The sequence below is a fragment of the Orcinus orca genome, chromosome 10, assembly GCF_937001465.1.
Source record: "Orcinus orca chromosome 10, mOrcOrc1.1, whole genome shotgun sequence".
Taxonomy (NCBI): Eukaryota; Metazoa; Chordata; class Mammalia; order Artiodactyla; family Delphinidae; genus Orcinus; species Orcinus orca.
Window position 1 is genome coordinate 102,448,217 of NC_064568.1, and position 21,521 is coordinate 102,469,737.

Sequence of the window (21,521 nt, forward strand, 5' to 3'; positions counted from 1 at the left end):
TTGCCCAATGACCTGATCACCCTGCAGGAGTAACAGAAGTTTGGCTACTCTGTAAAAAGCCTTATTTGAGACTTATAGATGTATGAGACGTTAACAAAAATCGAACAGGAAACGTAAAAGGATTTTCATAAAAGTATTTTGTCTTTCATGCCTTTAAAAAAAAATACCACTGCATTACAACAGATAACATAACAGATATAACAAGCACATGTGGATGCAAGGACCCCAGGTTACAAGTACGCTAAAGTGCAGTAAGGTCAGAGAAGTGTCTCCTGCCCTTAAAGTTCCTGAAAATACGAGGTTGCTTTGGCATAGAACAAGTTATCACTTCAAAACGAGACAAACTTAAAGAAAGGAAACACAACCAAAACTCAGTGGTTGGAAAAGAGATGGATGTGAACGCCCACTTGTTTCTTACGTATAAAGTTACCCCTCGCAGTGTTTTGGAGGAGAAAACGCTGGCTCTTCCCATTGTTGGTTACATACACAAAGATTCCAAAGACAAGACAAGTGCTTTGCAAACAAAGTAACTAGAACCAGCTCAGGCTTCCCCGCGCCGGGTCCTACGTTCCACGGTCAGAACCACCAACTGTATCCCCCCGGGTAACAAGGTGATTCAGAAAACCTGGCGTCTTCAGAGAGGGGAGAAAACTTAGCCGGGAAGAGAGAAGAAAACTTGCTCAGCTTCTTGCTGGGGTCTGAAACGATCCCAACAGAGTCCTTAAACCCCTCAGGTTTCCCCAATCAAGCACCCTCGCCTCCAACCTGGGCCACCCCAGATCTGACTATCAGACGACAAGAAGTGTGCGGACGCACGGAGAGCTGACCACCCCACGAGAGGGACCTACGCGCGGCCGCGCCCACTCACCCGCCGCTCCCCGGGAGACGGGAGACCAGGCCGGGGTCCAAGTCCTGGGCGTAGCAGGCTCGCCCCTCTCCGGGCCCGGCTCCAGCTCACCTCGGCGCGGCCCGCCTGGGCGCCGCCATCTTGACCAGAAAGGGGGCCTCGCGCCGGAGGCCCCTGAGCGGGCGCCCTGAGCGAAGCCGGAGCGCCGGGGAGCCCCAGGTCGGCGCCCTGCGTCCCCCGAGCGCTCGCGCCCCGTCCACGCGCGACAAGCGTCCCGCATGCAGCCCCCGACCGAGGCGTCTGCGGAACCGGCGCCCCGCGCAGCCCGCACCGAAGCTCAGGCGGCGCCGAGGGCAGCCCGGGCGGAAGAGCGGGCGCGGGGCGCGCGCTCGGTAACCTGGCAACGCGGAGCAACCCGGCGGCCCCGGCGAACCCCAGCCCTCCACCGCGAGGAAGCACCGACACCCCGCACCCGCCGCCCAGCCCTCGCCGCCCCTCGGCCGCTCCGCCCGCCGCTGCCCACAGTACGCCGCGGCGGGGGCGGCCGCCGAGAGCACCTCCCGCCGGCGCCGCCCCCTTAGCTGCCCGAAGCCCGCCTGCGCCGCCACGCGCGGCCGGAGCTCACCTGGGCCGGGTCGCAGGCCGCTCCCTGCGCCGAGCCCCGCGCGCGTGTCCCGCTCGCGCTTCCCGCGGCGGCGGAAGTTTCGGGAGTCGCGTTTAACTCGGGACCTCGGCGGAGAGGACCCCCCCCTGGGTTTTTTTCGTTCCAAGATGGCAGCCTCCAGCCGCGCACAGGTGCTGGATTTGTACCGGGCGATGCTGAGGGAGAGCAAGCACTTCTCCGCCTACAACTACAGGTGAGCGGCCCGAGAGGTGCGGGCGCGGGCGCGGGCGCGGCCGGGGTACAGGAGCCCATGCCCCGCGCGGCCGCCTGGGCGCCCAGAGGGGAGGCTCCCTGCCGGCCGGCGTGGCCCGCGGACCCTCGGGGGGCAGCCGGGGGATGGCCCTTCGCGGGCGGGAGAAGACGTTCGCGTCTGGTGATGTGTCCCCAGGTCGGACGCTCTGCGCCGGGAGCTCCAGGAGGTTCTGCTCCGGGAACGCGGTTAGTGGTGTCTCTGCCTTTAAGCTGGATGCCAAGGTTCAGGTTTTCAAGCCAGGACCAGTTTGTTGCATTTATAAGAACTTTCCGTAGAATCGGAAGACTTGACCGTGGAAGTGACCCGTCAGTAGCACTTGTCCACAGCTGAAGGCTCTCTCTAGCCATTCCTTTCATTTCAGAGGTGTCTTAATTAGCCTTTTTGGTTGCCAGGATCCGTTCTACTTGTGGCGTCGGTGGTGGGGCGGGGTTTGTGAGGAGGAGACGCAGGTTAAGGTCAAGCAAAAAAAGGGCTCGCCAGCTTCCAGGAGCTGAAACGTTTATCCTGGCCTCACCAGATGGGGATCCAGCTTTTAGGATCTTAGCAGCAGGAGAATGAGAATCTAAACTCTTATGTCCTTAATGTACCGCCCAGCTTTTCCACGTCTGCCCCATTCTCATGTTTGATCTTGAGTCCTTGATCCTTACTCTTAATATGTCTTTTGTCTACTTCAGAGCATCTGCGTTCTTTTCTGCTTCCTTATAACTCATCATGAATGTAGGTACCTTATGGATTTTCTCTGTGCATACTTGTGGATTGGGTGTCTTCTCCTAACTACCTGACCCTCTGAGTTTGAGCCATATTCCCAAAGCAAGAATATGGTAAGGCCAGCTCATCACTTCACACCAGGTCTCACCTTCCATGATTGACAAGCCTGTGGACTGGGTTTCCTAGGAGCAGAGTCTGCGACCTGTGGAACAGACCTGGTTGAGTAGCTGCCCTCACACTGGGTGAATGAGCGGGCAGGCCCTATGATGGGTAGACCCAGTGCAGTGTTGGTTATCAGACACTAAACCTCTCAAGCAGTGACTTTCTAATTTTTAGATACCTGCATAGAAAAGGTACTCATCCTGTAAATTTGAGAACGTCTGGGTCACACCAATGAAGTCATATCCAACTGGTCAGTAGTTAAAAAAAAAAAAACACATTTCTGGGAGTGCATTGTTTCACTTAATGACTTTGGCTTTGGAAGCTGAAGTTTGTAAACAGCAGGTATACTGGTGGAATTTTAAACCAAAAAATTAACCAAGTACTTACTACCAACAATTTAACCAAGTCTGTTGAAAGAGCCCACAAAATACGCTTGTGAGTAAGTAAGTAAAAACCAATCATTTTCACCACAGTCTGGAAGACAAATTTTGTCGTTTAAATTTACTGAAAATAAACAAGAACTGCAGATAAGTCACTCAGGGCTGTAACCTGTGGGCAGGAAGTAGAAATTACATGGTAACATATTTAGAAAATAATGGTTCAGATTATGCTTTGAGTTAAATTTATTATCCACAAATAAATGTATTATCCAAAGGAATCTGGTAATCACTTTACACTGTTTGCTGAAATCATGGCCCTAAAACGTGAGATTTCCCACTATTATCTCCTCGGATAATAAACTGTTACAAAATATGTCCTTCTTTTGTATTAAGCTGTGTTTTGTGGATTCCAAGGATACCCCCTCCCTCTTCTCTTTGTCTGGTATGCCCGCTAATCACCTCTATCTTGAGTTCCTCTGCTTCCTTTGAGATTCATCTCAGTGTAACCTTTGGAAGGTTTTCCTCATTCTCTTTCTTCTCCATTCCCCACTCCCATTCAGACAGGTCCTATTACTACGTATTCTTTCACTTCGGTGCTCCCAAACACTCCCAAAACTACTTTGCCCAGCGCCATAGCAGCCCCTGGAGATGGGAAGATGAGCGCGCTGGGCTCAGCAAGGCACCTACCACCAGTGGCTCTTTTACGAGCCTCTGTGGGACACAGTTGTAGAGTCATTGTCACAAACTGTGGCAAGTGCCGTGACAGGCACGCACAGGGTGTTGAATCAAGACGCTTCCCAGAAGATAGCGCTGGATCGAAGGCATGAAGCAGTGTGATCTTCTGATGTGCTCGGTGATGTCACAGAATAGATTTCTGCTGGAGAGTTAAGTGTGATTTGGGGGTGACAGAAGGCAAGACTGGGCCGTGATAAGGGACCTGGACATTATTCTTAGCTAACAGGCAGCCGGTAAAGAGCTTTAAGCCATAAAGTGACATGGCCAGACTTGCCTTTTAGCCAGACCACTCAGGCAGCAAGGTGGAAGATGTTTGTGAGGGCCAGATACAAGGACCCCAAATGCGAGTTGATTAGGACAGTGCTGAGGAGAGATTAGGGCCCTAGTGGGGGCAGGAATAGTGGAAGAGAGAGGAAAAGATACATTCGATCAATAATTAGAAGGTAAAATGGTTAGATTTCAATGAATGATTGGATTCAGGAGTAAAGAAGAGAATCCAAGCAGAGTCTAAAAAGATGTGTAGGTTACTAGGTAAACTGAGGCACAGGGGTTAAGTGTGAAAGTTGCACTATTAACTGACTTAGGAAATACAGAAATACCTGGTCTTGTGGAGAGAAGAGTTTTCAGTTCATTTTGGAGCATCTTGAGAGAATGTCAGCTGGGGTCCCCAGCAGAGGCAGTTGTTCACATGAGACTAAAGCTCAGAGGAGCAGTCAGGCCTGGAGTTGTCATCACCACGCACTTGCTGTGTGACCCTGGGCAAGTCACTTCATCTCTCTGCTCTTCAGTTTCTTAATCTATAAAATGGAGATGATTTATCTGTCTCATAGGGGATGAGGTTTAAGTGAGTGAATACGTATGAAATGCTTAGAGTTGTGCCTGGCGCAGTAGGCACTAAATACGTAGAATCCTTATCATACGTGGAATTAAAATCTTAATATTTGGTAAAATTTCCAGGAAGAGTATTTAGGGTAGTGGTTCTCAGCTAGGGCCAGTTTTGTTTGACAGTGTCTGGAGACATTTTTGGTTGTCACAATTTTGGTGGAAGGATGCCCCTGGCCTCTAGTAGTTAAAGGCCAGGGATTCCACCAAGCTCAGGACAGTCCCCCATAGAAAGAGTTTTCTGGCCCCAAGTGTCAGTCATGCCAAGATTGAGAAATCCTAGTTTATGGTGAGAAAATTAGTGCGCTTAAGATGCTGTTGTAGAGAACATCAAAATTTGAGGTGTTGGTTGAAGAAGAGCCCCTGAAGGAGGCCAGGAAGACGCAGTCTAAGTACGTGGTTCTCACTGTACTGGACTCAGGATCCTTTTGAATTGTTAAATGTGACTGAGGGCCCCAAAGCCTTGTTTATGTGAGGCATAGTTATCAATATTTTTCATATTAGAAGTTAAAACTAAAACATTTTAAAGCACCTTTTTTTTTTTTTTTGCGGTACGCGGGCCTCTCACTGTTGTGGCCTCTCCCCTTGCGGAGCACAGGCTCAGCGACCATGGCTCATGGCCCCAACCGCTCCTCAGCATGTGGGATCTTCCAGGACCGGGGCACGAACCCGTGTCCCCGGCATCAGCAGGCGGACTCTCAACCGCTGCGCCACCAGGGAAGCCGTAAAGCACCTATTTTTAAGTAAACTAATAAACCCATTGCATACTCACCTAAATAACACCTTTATGAAGAATAACCATTTTTTCTTCCCACCCCCCCAAAAAAAACCACTGCTGACAGTGACATTGTTTGACATTTTTGCAAATCTCTTTAGTGTTTGGCTTAATGGAAGACATGTGGATTCTTGTATTTGTTTCCGCCTAAACCTGTTGCTATATCACAGGTCATCTAGCCTCTGGGAAATTCCTCTGTCCACTTAGAAGAGAATGGGACTGAAAAAGGCAAATATCTCTTTGGGATGATAAAAATACGTTTTCCGGATGGATCCCCTGAAAGGTCTCCAAGACCCCAGTGGTCCCTGGGCCACACTTGAATGACCCCTGTGGAGTCTGAGAAGCGGGGAGAGGGCAAGCAGAGAGAGCAGTGTCACGGAAGCCAGAATAGCTGCATGTTTGGGAAGGTGCTGTGGGCAGGCCACTTGCTTTAGCAAAGTCCAGTAAAGGAAGAGGGAAGTGTCCCCAGCGAAGGGACCTCTTCCAGAACAGCATCAGTGAAGTGGTTAAGACAGAGCCAGAGTGTGGGCACTAAGAAATGAACCAGAAGGAAGTAGACAGCAGTGAGTGTAGACCACCTCCCCGCCCGGAGGCCTGGTTAACATGCGGGAGTGGGGCTGGCTGCTAGAGCACGACCACAGGAGAAGTGACAAGCCGCGCCTCTGCGGGCCCAGGTGGCGGGCTGGCTCGCAGCAGAAGGCGGAACACTCCCTTCTCCACCGCAGAAGGAGGTGAATTTTTTTTCTGTATTTATTTTGGCTGCGCCAGGTCTTAGTTGCAGCACACGGGATCTTCATTGCGGCATGCGGGATCTTTTAGTTGCAGCAGGCGTCTTCTTAGTTGCAACTCTGCAGGAGGTGAATTTAAGTTGGAATGTAAGAGGACAGGAAGTTGAGGTGATGGATGCCGTGCTGACAGCTTGTTTCTGGATAAAGTGGAAGATAATCGGATGTGGTGTGTTCTCATATTTATTACACGTATCACACCATTAGCGTTGTTGGTTTACTTGTCTTTCAGCCATTTGTCCCTTGAAGGCAGAAATTCCATCTTATCTCTGCATTCCTGGTGCTTAGCACAATACCTACCTACTCTATGCTTATAAATACTTGTTGAAAAGCAGGAGGAAATTGTATTGAGGTAATTTTTATCAGCCGTTTCCCCCTACTGATTAAAAATGTATTTTATTGTAAAATGTGAGAAAAGGCAAAAGCAAAGCCCAATTGCCACCCAACTGAGTGTCAGAACTCCTTCATCCCTCATTAAGTGGATGAGTCTTTATTATACTTACTGCACACTAAGCGTCGTGTTGAGAGCTGCAAATCAAAATGAGCCTCCCGTTAAGGGTAGAGAGTGGTGAGTAGCATTAGAAGTGTGTGCCGCCTTGAAAGTAGATCTCATTAGGAATGCTGTTGGCTACAAGTAACAGGAAACCTTCGCATGGTGCTTAAATAGTAGGGGGTTACTCTTCTCACATGGAAAAGGTCTAGAGTATGAGGCTGCTCCAGCTGATACAGCAGCTGGATGATGTCAAGGTGTCTTGAGTCTCAAGTTTCCTCTCATGTTTATGCCTGATGGTTGCAAATGGCTATTAAAGCTCCAAATATCATATCCTTATTGAAGGCAAGACAGACAGACAAGAGCAACCCCAACCGGGCATGAGTAGGCTTTCTTTTCATGAGGAAAGGGTAGACTTTCCTGGAAGCTTTCCAGCAGACTTCTGGTTCTATCTTATTGACCAGAACTCAGTTACATTTCTACCACTAGCTGAGCAAGGGGCTGGGGAACTAGGTGCTCATCTAGCGTCTGCAGTGGGAGGTGACAGAGAAGCACCGGGAGTGACTGCTGCATCCGCCAACAGCTGGCTTCTATGCAGGAAGGGCACGTGGTTGCGGGTGCAGAACTCTCCAGGTGCGCATGGCAAGACACTGGGGAGGTGAAATGCACGGGGCACGTGGGAACCAGGGGCAGGCAGTCGTGGAGCCTTAGCTGGCGCACCATCCCAGGTGAGCTCGTGCTGGTGAAATAACCGGCTAGTAGTAAAAAAGATCTGACAGAAAGGTGGGGCATAGAAAAGGTGAGCAGTGGGCTAAGTTCGCACAGCTGGTCATCAACAGAACGGGAACTAGAAAGTTCCAGGGCGCTGCTTTTCTACAACTCTACCCTCTTTAGTAGAAATCTCCTACAAGGCATGCATCCTCTGTCTCGGCCGCAGAAATTCTAGAAACATCAACCCAAAGCTATTTATTTTCACAGTTTCTTCTTACAGCTGCAGCAGCTAAATAGACTCCCTGGTTTCATGGCTGGTAAAACTACTAACTGTTGCTGAGTGTCAGCTCTCAATTACCGCGTGCTGCACAGCTGAATGCAACATCATGGAAGTCCTCGATTGCAGTCTCGTGAATGGACTAAATAATGACTCCTATTTAGGAGTCTGTTCCCTTTTTGAACTGGAAGCTGAGGACCTGGAACCGTGAACTTGTAAAGAAGTCAGGACCCAGGCATGTGTCTCTGTTCACTGTTGCAGGTCTCTTCACACCAGCTACCTCTGCTGCTGATAGATCGAGAATGCTAGGGTGAATAGTACCAGCCCAGCGGGAATGGTATTAACAGCAAGCACCTTTCCCTTTCTAAAATGGGACAGCTACACTGGAGACCTTAGTGCCAAATATTCCTTTACCCCAGAACAAATGGGCAAATCAGTTTACGCCTAGTATTTCCTGAGAACCCATAGCATATGTATTACAGCACTAGGGCCCAGGGTAGATACAAACACAGGGTGGCCCTGCTGTTACAGGATTGTCGTTGATGGGCATAGGACGTGGACACACAAGAACAGCTCAAGAAACTGCCTTGTACACAGAGGAAACATGCAAATTGAAATAACGTCCAGACACTGCAGATTTGCACATGTAGTGGCAGAGGCGCTGGTCATGATGTTTTGTCCATCGCGTATTACAATATCGCACAGGTACTATACAAATGACATTGTAGTGATTGTTTCAACCTTCTAGGCCTAACTTCCACTTCAGTTTTAACTTTATACGTCTCTTCTCCTTTAGAAACTTAAAATCCTAAAATATGTTCTTCATTTAATAAATGTAACCCCTACCTCCCCACCGGGAAAATCTTTGCTTTATTTTCAGACTAACCCTGCCTTTAAGCAGAAGTTGCTGATGTGTGAGAAATTCCATCCTCTTGTTCTTTGTCACCTTTTATGCCTTGACTCAATTTAGGGCCTCACAGACCTGTCACCTGGGACAGCTGTCAGGCTGGGAAGCATAAGATGTTGCATTTTGCTTCTTGGCATTCACAAACACAAGATTATTAGGACTTTTCCCCCCACGATAAAAAGTTTTCCCTCTTTTTAAGTCATGAAATGCCTGTTTATATTGTGAGGATTCGGAGAAACCACAGAATTCTGTAATAAGCAGCCGAGTAAGAGCTTTGCCCACCGTGAAATGTGGGACAAGTCGCACCTCTCTGTGAAAACAGCTCTAACTTACGGCTATGCAAGAGCTCTGAGGAAGTGGGGAGGAATACAAGAGAAGAAGACTACTGTTACATTGTCCAAGTTCTCTGCAAATCAAGTCTTGAATATGTCCTGAATTTATACCAGTGGGTTTCTCTAGGGCCGCCTGCTGTTACCTGACCCCTTGCTTCCACAGGAACGAGAGGCAGTTTACTTGTGCCTAGAAAAGCAGTTTCTTAGACTTTTGAAAGATGGATTATTCAGTATCTTTAATTATGTTTGGAATTCCCCTCCCCCCCATTTTTTTTTCTCATGGTTGCTAAGTTCTGCCATGTTGAATGATGATGGTTTTGAAAAGTAAGAAAAAATTATACAGTTAACTTAAAGAAGAATACATTTGAGATATCCAGCAGCCTAAATTTGGAGGGAAGTGTTAAAAAATTATTAGATCGATGTCATTGCTGATTTATTGAGCTTAGTTTATAAGAGTTTCCAAATTGCACTTATTCTATTTATACTTCACCCTGGCCCCTAAAGCATTTTAAAACTTATAAAAATACATACAGTAAAATGCAATAACATGAAATAATTGTTATAATTTTAAAATAATAAATGAGAATCAGGGCAAAGGGGAAATAAAGGTAGAGAATATAACAGTGAGGTGTAAAGTTGGACCACAAAATGCAATTATAAGTCAATAGAACTTCCTTAAAGTCTCTGTATTCTGTATTGTAGTAGGGTAATACTTTTTTTTAATGCAAAGTGTACTTACAAAACATTCTCTTAGGAAATTGCTAGAATGTAATGAGCGTTCTAGGAAATTGACTGCGTCTTAAGGCCTCACGTCAATTGCTGTGTGCAGTCTTTGTTGTGGATGAAAGGTACTTAAGGTTCTGTTACTTCTCCTTTGTGACCCCTTTCCTGACAGACTGAATCCCACTTCATTTTGTATAAGCCTTAGCATTTATTTTCTCAATTAACTGGTACCTAACCAATTTAGGAAAATTCTTACCTTTAGAAACCAAATTAAGTGATAAAATTAGGTAAATTACATGAACCAAGCTGTGAATATCTAGGTTTAGCAAGAGTCAGCTAAATTAAGGTGGGTCCTCCTGGCTTTTGTCTGGATTAGTAATAGAAACACCGGGAATAGGGCTCCTCAGCTGATCTCTACCACCCCTGTTTTAAGAAGCAGATTTAAAATTGCCAAAGTTGAGACATAATAATACATCACCGTGACATTTTGATTATCTGTTTGGCTTCATAGCAACTCATTATTGGGGTTCTATTTGAAAGAATAATTGTTTTTTTAACTCAGGGATTAAAGGCAAACAGCTCACAGAGATGATCCTTCAGGGTAAATCGAGGATAAATGAAAGTCATATGGCTTGATGCTACTGCTTCCTGCTTGTTTCCTTTTCCCTGGTATTTCTTCCCCTAATATTGTGATTCCTGAGCTAATTTGCTTGAAGTATTGTTTTCAGTCTCATCAATATGAATGAGAATCATGAGCAAGACTATCTTGATTTAGAAAGATTCCTGGCCTTCGAACCAAGAAACCTTGGTTCAAGTTTGAGGTCAGCTGGCTCCCAGCTCTGTGACCTTGATGCATTTAGTCTGGGTACATCCTCCGGAATGCCAGAGTTGCAAAACTTCCTGGCAGAATGTCTGGTGTATGCAGTAGATACTCCGAGATCCCTTCTGCAGACAGGAGTAAGCTAGTTAATATGCAGTTATCTCTTAAACTAGTAGATCAACTGCCGAATCTGTTAAATTCGTAGTAGCCAGCAGTCATTTAATGAACTCAGTCAAACTTGTTGAGCCATGTTCTGCACAAGGTGTTTATTAGCAATCCAGAGAACCCTGTCACGGTAGTGTGTGGTCTCTGGTGATGTGTGGTCTCCGTGTGATGAGGCTGGTTTCAGTCTTCATTCAGCAGACATTGATTGAGTACCTGCCATGGGCCAGACCCTTGGGCTCCTTGCCGGAAATTCAGAGACAGACACAACAGAACGTGATCTTTTCCCAGGCGGGGCTTGTGGTTCAGTGCCTAGAGTAAGACACTGAGGATTGTACAAAGGCGCGGTGGCAGAGAGCTGGCAGAGCAAATAGGAGGGGCGACGGAGCCCGCCCCGGGGGCCCAAGGTTAAAAAAGTGATGGTGGCTTGCCCGGCTCGCTCGTAAAGACTCTGCAGGGACTCGCTGGCGAAGGGGGGCAGAAGCCGAGAGGACGGGTGCAGAGGGCGGTGTAGTCGGCGCTGAGTGTGAGGGGCTCCCAGCAGTGCGGCCTCCCTGCTGGGGCCTCAGAGACACTGTGCCGAGTGCCAGGCCTGGTCCTGGAGGGCAGAGAGCCGCGCAGGGGCTCAAGCAGGACTGCAGAGAGCACTTCTAGCGAGACCACCCCAAGCGGACGGAGACCGAAGACACAGAGGCCAGGAGGAGGTGACTGCAAAGGAGGGGAGGGTGGCTTGAGATATGCTGAGGAAGAGAATGCGCCAGTCCCAGTGACTGCGTGGATGCCTTGGGTTAGAGAGAACGACCTGACCTGAGGTCAGGAGAATGTAACTGGGAGCAGAAGTCGTTCCAAATGAAACATCGCGTGTCAGGGACAGCGCCTCCTGGGCGTGAGGAAGACGTCTGAGCACCAGGACGGCATCTGGACAATTCAGGCTCAATTCTAAATCGTCTCTTTGGCCCTAGGTTTTGACTTAATTTGCGACACTCTGTATGTGCTTATCTCACTTTCCTTTCTTCAATTATGTAGCTTTCATATATTAATGTTTATTGTCAGTTTATCAGTCATCTGTGTCCCATTAGTTGACTGTATCTGTTCCCAGGGTAATTATTTGTTTTATTTACTAGTTGGCTGCTACCTTCATTGGATGTCATTAATGCATGTGTTAGCCTTATATTTATTCTTTTGTCCCTGGGGTAATTTTTTGAGTAGGTTTAGTACCCCACCTTTGGTCTAGTTTATTCAAAATTACTTATATGATCAGTTCATTATAATTATAAATATTACTCTGTAGCATAACTATTCATTTAATGTCTCCATACATTTCTTTTGCCTGCCCATGTTTTGAGAATAAATGCAAAGATTTTCCCTATATAATTATCCCTCTCCTACGTCTGATCTCTAGGAGTAGTGTTGTTTTCACCAGAAATCACTTCCATAGGCAGAAGCATCTCTTAAAACCCTTTTTGCCCTTTACTGAGCAAAAAGCTAAATTAATCGAGGAAATAGTTCCTTGCAGCCAGACTGGAGCCAGAAAAAGCCACTGACCCTGTATCCTGGTCTAATTGTCTCTCATTCATTGATTCACCAAGTCTTCCGGAGCACTCACCATATGCCAGAGTCGTGCTCTGTGCCTCTCCTTCCCGGACTGCGGAAGAACAGCTTTCAGCCCTGGTTGAAGCGGTAAACAAGCTTTTAGTGGCAACCTAATGCTTTATCCCAGACTTAAAACCCTAAAGGAAGGAAAGCCCTGGTGGGCGTATAACTCAACGAGAGCAGACCCCGATCGGGCAGCCTCCAAGCAGGGACGTTGCTCACAGGCTCTGGCCTGTGTGGGCCCCGAATCCTGACTGCGACGTTCAGTCCCTGCATCCGGCGCAGGCCCCTCTCCCTCCCCGCGTTGGAAGGACGCCTGTCACCGGAGACTGTGATATTTAGTTTCTGGGCTCGGTGCTTCCCCTTTTCCCTCTCCACACTTTCCCGGTAACGTTATCCATCGCCGACTGTGTGTTGACTCCCCCGGCTGTTTGCAGCCCAGGCCCCTGTCCCAAGACCAGACGCCTCACCTGCTCTCGCCTCCTGCACGCCCCGCAGAGGTGCAGGAGGTGACTCAGCACCCACACCTGCCAGCATGCCTGCTTCCTCCCCGTCCCGCCCCTCTGCTCCTCCCTGGGATGGCTGTGCGCACCCTCTGCTGGCGGCCCCCTCTGCACCCTCCTTCTCCCCGTGAGGCCTCTACACGCAGGCGCTAACCTAGCGAGCTGGGTGCCAGACAGCACGGCCTAAACGTGGTGGATGGAAGATTTCTGGGAAGAAGTACGATAGTTCGTCCAACTTAAAGACCTTAAAAGGAGTAGCGTCAAGACTTGAATCCGAAACTCTGAGGCCAAAATGTGCACACTCTCACGCAGCCAGTCTCCTCCCCTTGCTTGAAACGCCCCAGAGGCTCTTCTGGCCTTCAGGTAAAATTCCCTCCCGGCTTCACGCACTCCCCCTAGAGTCCTGCCTTCTCCCCTCCTGTCTACTTCTCAAGTTTCCTGATGCCACGCAGCTTTAGGCCTTCATGTGATCACGTAATGAGGCCTGAGCTTTCCTCCCCCACACAGCAAGTTCCTACTCATCCTTCACACTTCAGCTAACAGGCCAGCTCTTGGTAAGCTCTCTGAAACCTCCCAACCCCACTCTGCTCCCTTGTTTAAAAATATTAAAAGAAAGAGAAAGGAACATCTTTAGTTGCTTCTCACTTCTTTGGGGATAAAATCCTTACCACAGCCTGCATTTCTCTAGCCTTATGTCCTCTCACCTTCCCATCAAGGGTGGGGGGAGCCCTTGCCTTGGCCTCCTCAGGTGCTCTGCTCCCTCTTCCCCGGGCCGTTCCTCTGTCTGGCAGGGCCCCCTTCCAGTTCACAGAGGCCACCTGTCCCTGCTCACTGGCCTGGCCCAGCAAAGACGCTCCCCAGCCCGGTCGGCTCTCGCAGCCCGTGGGCCTCTCCATCGGACACTTACACCGGTTGTAATTTTGCAGTTATTTTGTGATTATTTGAGCAATGTCTCCCCCGCTAGTCGGACTGCAGGCTCCAGGAGGGCAAGGACTGTGTGTTTCCCTCACCACAGTCACCCCAGCCAGCATCCCAGCCAGGCCCCAGTGTGGGCACCAGCACGTGGTGAATGGACGACTCCTGTTCTCGGGGGCCCCTCCCACGTCCTCCAGATACCTTGTATAAATCCTGCTGTGATCACTCCCCCATCACTTTGCCCCTTATTTACTAGACTGTCATCCCCGGGGAGTGGGGACCATGTTTGAACCAACTTTGTCTCCTTAGTGACGGCACACCGTAAGCGCGTGAGAAATGTCTGCGCGAGCACTGTGTGTGGGTAACTGCTTATTAACAGGCAGCGGCGGAAAGATTTTGGTGAATGGCCAGGGTGACCGTGTTTAGGACCCAGACGGTTACATCATTTTGTTTTCCTTCCTACCTCTTCATCAGAATACAGAGGAACCACGTTTTCCCAAGCCATATTTATAGCCATCCTTTTTTCCCCCAGAAATTTCCCTATTATATTTTAAAATGACTTTCTGTGAGTGAAATCAGCATCGTATCTTTCTCACTGGGATCAGCCTAACGTAAACGTCTGCAAAGTCCTAATGCATAACCACACAGGAATCCAAGCCCCTTCGCCAGTCTGGGGGAGACCATGAGCCAGTGCGAGCAGCGACAGCAGGAACCAGGGGCCTCAGGGGTCGGTGCTCCCAGCCGGCACCCGTCAGCACCCACTGGCCTCCGCGCCTGGTGTTCGAATTCCCAGGTGCTTACTGCCGCTACCGGTTCGCCCCTCCTCATTGCCACCTTTGCTGCAGCCCGTCAGGCATGCAGGGCACCGCTGTCTCCTGGTCTGTCTCCCTCTCTTCCAGGTGGAAGGCCCCTCACATGCACCCCGACCTCTCACACCCGCTTCAACCCCTGTGCTCTGATGATCCGCCCCTCTGTGCATCCTTTCCTCAGCCTGCAAACCAAGGGCCTCCTTCCTGTCCTGGCTGGGCTGCCAAACCGAGCGGGTCCAAGCTAAAAACCTGCATGCCTCCCTACCGCATTCCGGCCCTCCGGGCGAGCGGGCCTCCTGCATGCCCCCTCCTGGGCGATGCTCGGCTCTCAGGCTGGAAGCCACCTTACCTGTTCTCCTGACTGTACCACAGCCAGTCGGTCGTCTTGCCCAGCGGGTCATCTCCTGTGCTTCTCCTACCAGGAAACACTTCGTGTCTGCACAGTGACTGTCTTTGCTGGCCCTCACCAGTTTTTGTTGGGTTTTGTAACAGCCTTCTACTGCTCTCCGCCTCCTGTTCTTGGTTCTTACCAGGCGTCCTTCACATTTGCCGCCAGAATGTTTTTCTAAGTCTCATCACAGCACTCTCTGACGTCTGTGTTTAAAAGTAGCGCAAAGAGTTAACAGTAGTAGACTTCTTCCTTTAGAAGCAAATTGGTCAAGAAACTTTGACTAGGTAGAGCTCAGATGAATAAATGCTGACTGAGAGGCAAGTAAATATGAGCCATAGTGTAGGATTATGAGTAACTATGTCTAAGACATTGTTTGTCTACATGAAATATGTTAAATTTGCTCGTAAAATTCAGGTATTCAAATAGATTAGTTTTTTTGCTGCTGGAAATATTAAGAATTGACCCTGAGTCAAAATTTGCATCTGCTTCCTATCATATTGAAGCTTTAACAAAATAAATAGGATCATAAAATTAACATTTTATTGTTCTTCAGAGATCTGTATTCACTTCACTACTCTCACTGAATTAAATTACCTTTAGTTATTTGTTTATATAAAGATAAAAGGACAAGTCAACTTGATAGAATAAAATATGGATTATTTGCAAGGCCTTTGGACTTTCTCTTATTTAAAGGCGTGAATTTGTTAGCTGACTTAACTTATGTATCTTGTGCTTATGTAAGTTTGGATAATCAATAATGCCCCTTTACATAGTAATTCTCTAATAAGAAAAAATTCTTTTTTAGCATGAGTATAGAATTGCTCTGCAGACCTTGTCTTGAATGACAGTAGCTTCTCAACATTTGTTTTGCTATATTGTGGTTAAATTAAATTTATTTGAACTGGCCTGGGGACCTTACCATCTTTTAGCGCTATTGTTCCAAATTCTCAATTCATAAATAAGAGATTTTGGAACCCCATCCTTTCTCACACTGAAAAGAATCTGCATTTAATTTTATTCTTAATTGAGGAAATCAGGAAAATAAGGGTAAGAAAACCAAAATGAGACCTGGAATGAGGTTAGCAAGCAAACTGAGTTCTTGGAAGTGTGAACATTTGGCAGCCATAGTACCGCCTCCAGTCTGGCTCTGAGCTTCCCAGGAGGCAGAGGGGACCACGAGTAGTTACGTGAGTCACAGTGTCATGATACAAAAGCAGCCGTGTGCCTAGAAGTGCAAGTCTTCCTGGTACTAAAACCCAAGAAGTTTATCTTGTGGCTCGTTGTATGCAAGGCCACCTTCTTAGCATAAATTCCATAGGGCGGTTTCTTCTGGCATCTCATAATCTTGACTAATGACACAAGCCCCCAGTGAATAAAGCAGTTCTGCAAGAGACCAAGATTGCAAGTGCCTGGTGTAGAGTACCCAGAGGGATAGGTAGAGGGCTTGCCTTTTAGTGAATCCTCCATAAATAGTATTTATTTCTAAGTTTTGATTCATTTTGAATAGCAGTGGGTGTGAAGTTATGCTCCCAGGTAAGATCTAGGCTAAGTAGAAAGCTTTGCCCCTACATTGAGGGATTTACCATGACCAGAACCAGAGACCCCTGAGAATCTCAGATCACCTCCAGTTCAAAACCTTCCAGTTCTATACCTTAGAGAGTTTTTTAAGGGGCTATTATGATGGATGATCTGTTTAAACAAAAGAACTTTCAGGTGAGACACTCAAGTAAATTAGTTATAAAATGAACCCCTGTGTAACTAAATTGGTTTATTCTATAGAATTAGTGTGAGCTATGAGCCACTTAACATGTGCCCAAAATTAAGACTGATTTCAGAAAATTTTATCTAAAGCTAATTTTCCAAATATCTTGAGCTCAGAGCCATTGTCTGTTAAGACCACTCTTGTTTGTTAAAGCTTGATATCTGCATTCAGTAGAATGGCTTTCCCTCTGTGCTGAGAGAGAGAGAGAGAGAGATTTCACTACACTTTGTTCTTCTCAGGCGGTCATAGTTTTGTTGACATAGAGTCTCCCCCAGAAAGGTAAGAGTTTAGCATTTAGCATACTGATAACATTTCTTCCCATTCCGAGCCAATATATTATATATATTCGTCATCTCAAAACTAGTGAAAACATTTTATATTTTCAGATATTTTCAGTGGCAGTCAGTTAGTAAACACATTTTTTTCTGATGAAACTGCTTTGTAACCGAGTAAGCTTGGACCCAGGGGTAAAAGAATGGACCTTGAAGTGTGTTCTTAAGACTAACACAACCAGATTATTTTTCTGTCTAAAGTATTCGAAAGTAACTTACCTCCACATATTTCACGTTTAATGGATCAGAATTGTGATGATCAATTTTGTGTTCAAATGCTGTATGCCAAACATAGCAAATGTTGAAATATAACAGTAACTGGAGGTATATGTAAATTCTTTCCAGAACTAATATTACTAATTTGCTATAGTGTGTATTAAATGAATAGTAAAGACACAAACATGTAGTTAGTAGGTGAAAGATTAAAATAATATCTAAGATTGCTTGTTAGACTAAAAAAATTCATAACTATCATTTTAGTCTGTTTATATAATTCTTCTGGCTAAATGTAATTGAATTCTTTTTCCTGTTGGAATAGAAATCTTACAGTTATCATTGGGTCACAGGTTTTTGTGGGAGTTTCTCTCCTTGTATTCTAGCTAAATAAAATTTTTCAATTCAACGGTTGTTATAGAGCACCTACTGTGCGCAAAGCGTAGTATGTCCTGTGGGGACACAGAGATGGACAAGGTCTGGGCTCCTGTCAGGTGAGACAAAGAACCTGGAAGATGTGCCCATAAGTCCCAGCATCCCAGGCAGCATGATGCCCGGTAAGGGGGCTGGACAGCAGTGCTGCAGACAGAGTGCCACAGGGGCCAGAGGCCAGGAGATGGCACAGAAGGCAGATGTGCTCATTAGTGGGAACTAAATTCTGCTTGGGAGCTATAATACTGAAACCACAACTTCACCTTGAATATTATCCTACACCCTTAATCTCATCACTACATATTACCAGAGGATTCCATCCTGTGGTGAGATCCTCATACTTTTTAAAAAGTAGTCTTCCTCTTTCCCTCTCTCCTTCCTCCAAGACTCTGTATTCCTTCTTCCATATTTTTCTTTCCTTTCCCGTATGTTTTCCCAGTCATATAGAAATAAGGGATTTTGAATTCTATATTTGTCTTTGGCCTCCCTTTGCAGAATGGCTCTCCACTCTGGTGAAATTCCTTTCATCCTTCAAGGATGTCAACTTCCCTAGAAAGACTTCCCAGACCCCCAGGCTGAGTTACTCCCTCCTTCCTCTCTATTCTCAGAGCACTTCCCATATAGTCCCGTTATAAGATACAGTGATGTATAGCGTGTCCCAACCCCGGGAGCTTTGTGAAACCATGGCCGGTTTCCACTTGGATCCTAAGCACCTCGCGTCGAGTCTGGGGCCTAATGGATGAGTGTGAGCGAATGACCAAGACCTTCCTTTGAGTAGTAAGTGCATCTCACAAAAGTCTTCTTTTCTCTGCATCTCGGCGATATTCGATACAAACAGAAAGAATATTTTTAAATAATGGTGAAGAGTCCCTCAAAATTAACATTTCAAATATAAAGCAGCCTAAATTTAGTCCTCTTAAATAATGAGAGTTTTTATTTTGTATATGGTACAGGCTGTTTTAAGAAATATGGCTTGAAATTAGAGTCAGAATTTTGACCACCCTTCTTTATACAGAGTAAGATGGTTAGTTACAGTGGAGTGAAGGGACAGGCTGAGGAAAGGGCTATAGAATACCAGCCTGACACAGGACACTCAGGTAAGACCAGGTTGCACATCCACGGATCAGCATCTTCTCAAAGCCAGGACTGCCCGCAGTCCTGAGCACTGAGGATAAGACCACTGTAGGGGAGGAAAAACTTACTCAACTCGCTTATGCTCTGTGCACGGAGCCTGTGAATTAAACTGTCAGAAGACTAACAGGAGAGACCATGTACGAATTTTATTTCATGTTAATATTTTTGCATAGCATGGAAGGAGCTTCATAGAAAAGTGGCAGCCCCAAAGAAGCAGTTAGACTTAGGGGCTTGTATACCATTTTTACAAAGGGCGGTAAATTGTGGAGCAGTGACTAGACAAAGCCGAGGGATTTGGGCAGCTAAGGACAGGATATTGTTGGAAATTGACTAGGAAATATATGGGGGAAACTAACAGAAGACAGGGTTATTTTAGTGTGGTTTGTGTAGACTCATCTCAGCATAAACTCCCCATATCTGGTGGGAAGAATGTTCTCTTCTTCCTGGTACCAGGAGGACACCTTTCTCATGGGAAATTTATGCCCTGCTTTTGGCAGAAAAGAGAAGGGCAGAGAGCCCTTCCTGCATCTGCTGTTTCTCAGTTGCCTTCAGCTCAAAATAACCAAATGCCAAAGTGGCATATTAGGGCGTGGAATGTTCTCCCCTTCATTATCATGATTTGACTTTGGACTTGGCTGTGGGATCTGTATGGTGGGGACCTTTTGGAAGAAGGGGCGGGGAATATATTGACAATCTCTGCTGTGACTCATGGACCTCACACATCTAAGATCAGCTGATGCACTTGGTAGGCTGTGTTGCCAGAGGGTTAGAGGAGATACAGGTGCAGCTGTGCCTGGTTTGCGGCAGGTGCCCTGGATCCATTAGCTGCTGTGAGAGGAGGGTCTGTAAGTAGCCTCTAATGAATGAGCAGGACTTGCCTGTGGGAACTGTTGGCACACGCCTGGGACCGGCCCTTTCAGTCTCCAGCCTCTGAACCTTGAAGGGGCTGCCTGGGTAGAAGTTTTGTCCAGATCAGCATTTCCCAAAATGTAATGGGTGTTACTGGAGGGGGAGAAGCCCTATGAAGGAATCTAGGTGCCTAACTTTGCTTTCTCACATTTCCAGGCATCTTCACTGCTTTAATGTGTAAATATTCTTTGTGGCTCTTCCTGAGGGAATACTGGTATTTTCACGCAGTGCCTGGTGGGAAGTGTGGGTCCACATGTCAGATCTGACTCTCTCCTGCTTTGGGCTCTTGAAAGCACTTCTAGGCAGTTGGAGGGCTCCCCAAATCTGCCACATCATCCATTGTCTGCCTGCCATCGTTGGTCTTATCCATGAGACCTCCTTATATCTAGAAAACATACGTTGCTCACTTATTCTTGCTGGTGGCTAATGGCAGGAGGAAAGGATAAAATAAACAAAAACGCATTTTATTTGGCTTCTTTTTAGCAGCGCTGATAGGAAATTTTAATGAAGACATTTGAGTTTAATGACCAAGAGGAATTTTTATTGTTCATGCTTTATTTTCCCCCATAAAGTGGAAAATCCAAAATTAATTGAATATTCTACCATACATAGTTATTCTCCTCAAATTTAAATCATTTAAAGGTCCTGTCTTACATTGGCATGGTTCACACTGTAATTTTAAAATAAAATTTTTAAAGCTGTATTCTGTAGTCTAACTTTTAACACTTACTACATGATGAAAGCTTGGGTTTGCTTTTTTAATACCAGGTCAAGCTCATCTCAGGTAGATGAGGGGGTCGCAGGGGAAGAAGCAGAAAATCCCATCCCTGCGCATGGAGCTTTTATGTCGTGGTGACCTTTTTAAAAGAAATATGGCCAGATCCATAAGAAGAGGATATGTATATGTGAAGACACTTAATACTTGAGCATTATCTTTGTTTTTTCCCTCACAGGAGTAGTTTGAAGGACTCCACAAATGAAGGACATGTTTCTCTTTTGGTCCAGGAACATGTGAGGAGGGGACTGTGGGTCTGAGCTCTTCGAGTCCAGCTTGCGGGGCACCCGTGCTGTCTACACAGCCGTGTCTAAAACCAAGAAACAGGGAAGCCAGGACCCCGCCGCTGCTCGATCTGTATGCCTCCCTGCCACAAAGCTAGACAGTGTTTTATAGGTGGCCTTTACTTTGATAAATTGGTTTACATTTTGAAAAATCTTGTTTGCAGCAAAATGTCAGTGGCAATGAGGATAGATCCAAGTGGTAATTAGAAGTTTAATTTTGATGAATTGTAGGTTAAAGATCTTAAATGTTTTTATGCACCAAAAAGGAAGCCTGGACAGAAACACTCCTAAACTTTTCCTCTAGGGCCTGAGGAGAGCATCTGCTACAGGACAGTGGAACTTTTCTTTCTTTCCTTTATTTATTGTTGATTTTTTTTTTAAAGAGACTGTTACCTTTTTAAAAATCCCCATAGAACTGTACCTAAAATCTGCAGTTATATAAAAATGGTTTTTAGGTCATAGTGTTTTGAATATACTTTTTGTTATATGTACATAATTTTCATATTTATTATTTTAATACATAGAGGCCATTAATTTACCATAATTCCTTACACACACATCTGTCGTTTCCATAACTACACCTGGGCAACTGAACTCAGCTGGACAAAAATCACCCAGTTTGGCGAATGGGTACTGGATATTACCAACCTCAGCTGGCTCTTCTCATTGCATAGAGAGTTCTGGAAGTCTGGTCAGGCTCTCTGTTTCTGAAATAATTGTTTTAAATTCCTCTTCTCAAACTTCCAATCCTCTTCACTCTTTTTTTTATAATTTTGTTTTCTGTTGTATACTCCAGAAGCCATAACATAAAAGAATAAACTCATATTGGCACAAAAACAGAAATATAGATCAAAGG

At 46.4% G+C, this 21,521-nt stretch overlaps 2 protein-coding genes across 5 annotated transcripts in view; one reads left to right on the plus strand and one right to left on the minus strand.

Annotated features, from left to right (window-relative positions):
* The window catches only part of FARS2 (phenylalanyl-tRNA synthetase 2, mitochondrial), a 396,095-nt gene extending 394,834 nt beyond the window's left edge, over positions 1–1,261 (minus strand). For 2 of the 3 annotated variants that reach the window (XM_049715580.1, XM_049715579.1), the window contains exon 1: positions 869–1,261. In XM_049715580.1, the coding sequence (XP_049571537.1) occupies positions 869–1,127 (259 nt within the window). In that variant the 5' untranslated portion in view covers positions 1,128–1,261. The remainder of the gene's footprint in view (positions 1–868) is intronic. The other variant, XM_049715578.1, reaches the window with a different exon arrangement.
* Positions 1,262–1,274: 13 nt separating this feature from the next.
* The window catches only part of LYRM4 (LYR motif containing 4), a 119,228-nt gene continuing 98,981 nt past the window's right edge, over positions 1,275–21,521 (plus strand). Inside the window, exon 1 of one of the 2 annotated variants that reach the window (XM_033407986.2) lies at positions 1,275–1,704. In XM_033407986.2, coding sequence (XP_033263877.1) covers positions 1,619–1,704 — 86 coding nt within the window. In that variant the 5' untranslated portion in view covers positions 1,275–1,618. The remainder of the gene's footprint in view (positions 1,705–21,521) is intronic. The other variant, XM_004281062.4, reaches the window with a different exon arrangement.